The following is a 3,701-nucleotide window of genomic DNA, read 5'->3' on the forward strand; positions in this document are numbered from 1 at the left end:
GTTCCCCAGCAGGGGCTTCGCTCATTCCACGCAAGGCAGCCCCTGGGACCAAGGACCTGAAACTTGAATCCTCCCCCACCACGTGAGAGGAAATTTTTATTTCAACAAGTTTTAACTATAAATGATTAGAGGGATCTCTTGCAGGCTTGCTGTGCTTGATGTACTCAAAGCCTTAAGACAAATAACAACAGATAAAAGACACTGGCAAAAAATCCCCTGACTCAACTATTAGATACCACGGTAAATGGACCAAATCCATCAAGTCCTGCTTTAGCCCTACCTCCTCAGAGTTGTCATTAACTAACCCTGTTTCTGAAAGAGAGAGAGGGAAGCAGAGAGCAGAGGAGGTGCACTTTGTGCTTCATCCTGAATAGGCACCCTTAGGGACAGACTGGAAAAAACTTGCTGCCGTGTGACCTGAGACTGACTGCATTACATGTTAGACAGAGTAGGTATATTTCAGGTGTCAGACTAGGGTGGAGAAATGTCAAATTTATGCATGAGGATTCATAGAAAGTTCGAACAGAAAGGGCCTTGGAAGTCACTGAGTGAAACTTCTTCTTTGACAAGAATGAAAACGATCCATCACAAGGCCATTTATTTGGTGGACACCCAGCTTAGAACCCAGGTGTCCTGAAACCCCACCTAGCATTTTTTTCTATTATGCCATATTACCATATTCTATATTGAGTTACATTTTCAAATAAATGATTTTCCCGGCGAAAAATGATTTGTGGGAGGTGATGACTTTTATGAAAAATTTCCCATGGGGAAGATTCCAACTTCAGACTGCAAATCTCTATCTAAGACAGACCACAAAATTAAAAGTTCTACAGTAAAGAGACAACTTTGCCCCTTAAACTGTGTATCATTCAGGGCCCTTGCTTTCCCCCAGATACCCACTTGTATTTAAACTTCTGACCATTTCATTTTTACCCTCTATTTCATTACTGAAACAGAAGCCACCCTCTAGAAAGGAGTTTGGTGATGAGAAAAAAACTGAAATTATGATTGAAATTAAGACTTGGAGATTTTGTGTGGATAATGACCCATGTCCCACCTTACCAAAGAAAAAGTGAATTTCAATTAGAATATAAGTTCTCCCTGAAAATGTGGGATGGAAGAGATCAGTCGTAGGTATTAGGGGTGTATTTATCTCTCAGAAAAACTCACCCCCAGGATGCATCAGACTGGGATGAAATACATTGGGGGTATATTAAATTTTATTCTAGCATTGATGGAAGGAAAAAAAAAAGAAGAAAAGAAAAACGAAGCAAAGTGAAAAATAGGGTGATTGAGAGACTGAGAAAAAACAGAGAAACTTGTTTAATGACAGCACTTTCTGAGCAAGATATTTTTCTTCCCTTTCACAAGTTAGAAACTATTGAATAATTCATGCAAGTGTGGAAAGGCTGCCTTTTCCCTGCGTGATGTATAACTGAGCAGGAGAGCGCTTCGAGTGGGTTCCCCTCATCAGCCACCACTCTTGCTTCTGAGCAGGGGGTGCTTGCTCTCCTCTTGAGCTGAGCTTCTGCTTTTGCAGCCAAGCATCCTTGCTGCTGCCGCCTGACTACCTGCCCACCTGCCTGGGCTTGCAGCCTGCCACTTCACTTTCTCCAGCCCTGCTGCCAGCTGAGAAGTCTCCCTGCAGCTGCTGGTTTCTGCCTAGGGCCATGTGCGTGGATGCTGCATTGGAGAAGGAGGCACTTGGCTCCTGGCACTGATCCCAGATGAGTTTCTCCTATTGATTTCGGGACCACAGATGCTGCTGCTGAGGAGGTATTTCCTGGCATCCCTCCCTCTGCTACTGCCAGCTAAGGACCAGCCCGAAAGTAAGATACCCCCAACCCCTTACCCCTGGTATTTTTCCCAGATGGGATATCTCTGCTTTCTCCTGGAAACTGGGGGCTCCATCTGTCATTCCCGTGTGTGTGTCTATGTGTGTGTTTAGGGGGAGAAGAGGAAACTGTTCTCTGTATTGCTCTGTCCTAGGGCTTCCCTGGTGCTTGCTGAATGTAAAGAGGCCCTTCGCCTGGCACTAGAGACATTTCCCAGGCAGGCACCTGTCGTTTGCCACCCCCGTTCTCCTAGAGCTCCCTCTCTCCCCCTCCCCCAGCCCATTATTCTGCTTCAGCCTTTTGTGTCGGTGGCAGAGGGCTGAAGGGATGTCTCTGCCCTCTCTGCAGGCGGGTGTCAGGATGTGCCGCGCTGCGAGAAGCCGACGCTAGCCAGAGAGGTGTGAAGAGTTGGCCAGAATGACCAACTCTTCCACGTCCACTTCCTCCGCCACCGGGGGATCGCTGTTGCTGCTCTGCGAGGAAGAGGAGTCGTGGGCGGGCCGGCGCATCCCCGTGTCCCTCCTGTACTCAGGCCTGGCCATCGGGGGCACGCTGGCCAACGGCATGGTCATCTATCTCGTGTCGTCCTTCCGAAAGCTGCAGACTACGAGCAACGCCTTCATCGTGAACGGCTGTGCCGCCGACCTCAGCGTCTGCGCCCTCTGGATGCCGCAGGAGGCGGTGCTCGGGCTCCTGCCCGCGGGCTCCGCGGAGCCCCCTGGGGACTGGGACGGCGCCGGGGGGAGCTACCGCCTGCTGCGGGGCGGGCTGCTGGGCCTCGGGCTCACCGTGTCCCTCTTGTCCCACTGCCTGGTGGCCCTGAACCGCTACCTACTCATCACCCGGGCGCCCGCCACCTACCAGGCGCTGTACCAGCGGCGCCACACGGCGGGCATGCTGGCGCTGTCCTGGGCACTTGCCCTGGGCCTCGTGCTGCTGCTCCCGCCCTGGGCGCCGCGTCCCGGCGCCGCGCCCCCGCGCGTCCACTACCCGGCGCTGCTGGCCGCCGCGGCGCTGCTGGCGCAGACGGCGCTGCTGCTGCACTGCTACCTGGGCATCGTGCGCCGCGTGCGCGTCAGCGTCAAGCGGGTCAGCGTCCTCAACTTCCACCTACTGCACCAGCTGCCCGGCTGCGCCGCCGCCGCCGCCTTCCCGGGAGCCCCTCACGCGCCAGGCCCGGGTGGTGCCGCGCACCCGGCTCAGGCCCAGCCGCTGCCCCCAGCGCTGCACCCGCGGCGGGCGCAGCGGCGTCTCAGCGGCCTGTCGGTGCTGCTGCTCTGCTGCGTCTTCTTGCTGGCCACGCAGCCGCTGGTGTGGGTGAGCCTGGCCAGCGGCTTCTCGCTGCCTGTGCCCTGGGGTGTGCAGGCGGCCAGCTGGCTCCTGTGCTGCGCTCTGTCCGCGCTCAACCCGCTGCTCTACACGTGGAGGAACGAGGAGTTCCGCCGCTCCGTGCGCTCCGTCCTGCCCGGCATCGGCGACGCGGCGGCCGCCGCTGCCGCCGCCACGGCTATGCCTGCGGTGTCCCAGGCGCAGCTGGGCACTCGCGCCGCAGGCCAGCACTGGTGACCCGGGCAGGGCGGGCGGGAAGCGGAGATTCCCAGCTTCCATTGCCCTTGGGCACCACCGCCTCCTGATCTTGGAAAGCATCCCCTGCCTGAACGAAGACTCCTGCGGGTGAAGCTCAATAATATATCGGTGCGAAGATTTCGCCTTCGACCCCAGTGGGGTACCTGAACCGAGGTTTCCGTATACATGGGGTCCGCGAAGTCATTTTCGACGGCCACCTGATTTTTACCCTTTGTTTGCGTGTTTTGGAGAAATCCTAAAGTCAGAACACCGGGAAACTTCAGGAACTTGCACACT

At 55.2% G+C, this 3,701-nt stretch overlaps 1 protein-coding gene across 1 annotated transcript; it reads left to right on the plus strand.

The window, feature by feature from the left end:
• Window positions 1–1,453: 1,453 nt before the first annotated feature.
• Window positions 1,454–3,404, plus strand: GPR88 (G protein-coupled receptor 88). Its single transcript, XM_065894651.1, has 2 exons — window positions 1,454–1,832; window positions 2,187–3,404. Exon 2 carries the CDS (start codon window positions 2,256–2,258, stop codon window positions 3,402–3,404), a length of 1,149 nt encoding a protein of 382 aa, XP_065750723.1. The 5' UTR covers window positions 1,454–1,832; window positions 2,187–2,255.
• Window positions 3,405–3,701: the final 297 nt, after the last annotated feature.

The sequence above is a fragment of the Phocoena phocoena genome, chromosome 1 (assembly GCF_963924675.1).
Source record: "Phocoena phocoena chromosome 1, mPhoPho1.1, whole genome shotgun sequence".
Classification (NCBI taxonomy): domain Eukaryota; kingdom Metazoa; phylum Chordata; class Mammalia; order Artiodactyla; family Phocoenidae; genus Phocoena; species Phocoena phocoena.

Bases quoted from the DNA above. Each gene is read 5' to 3' on its own strand.
- GPR88 (XM_065894651.1), top strand. From the start codon at position 2,256: ATGACCAACTCTTCCACGTCCACTTCCTCCGCCACCGGGGGATCGCTG.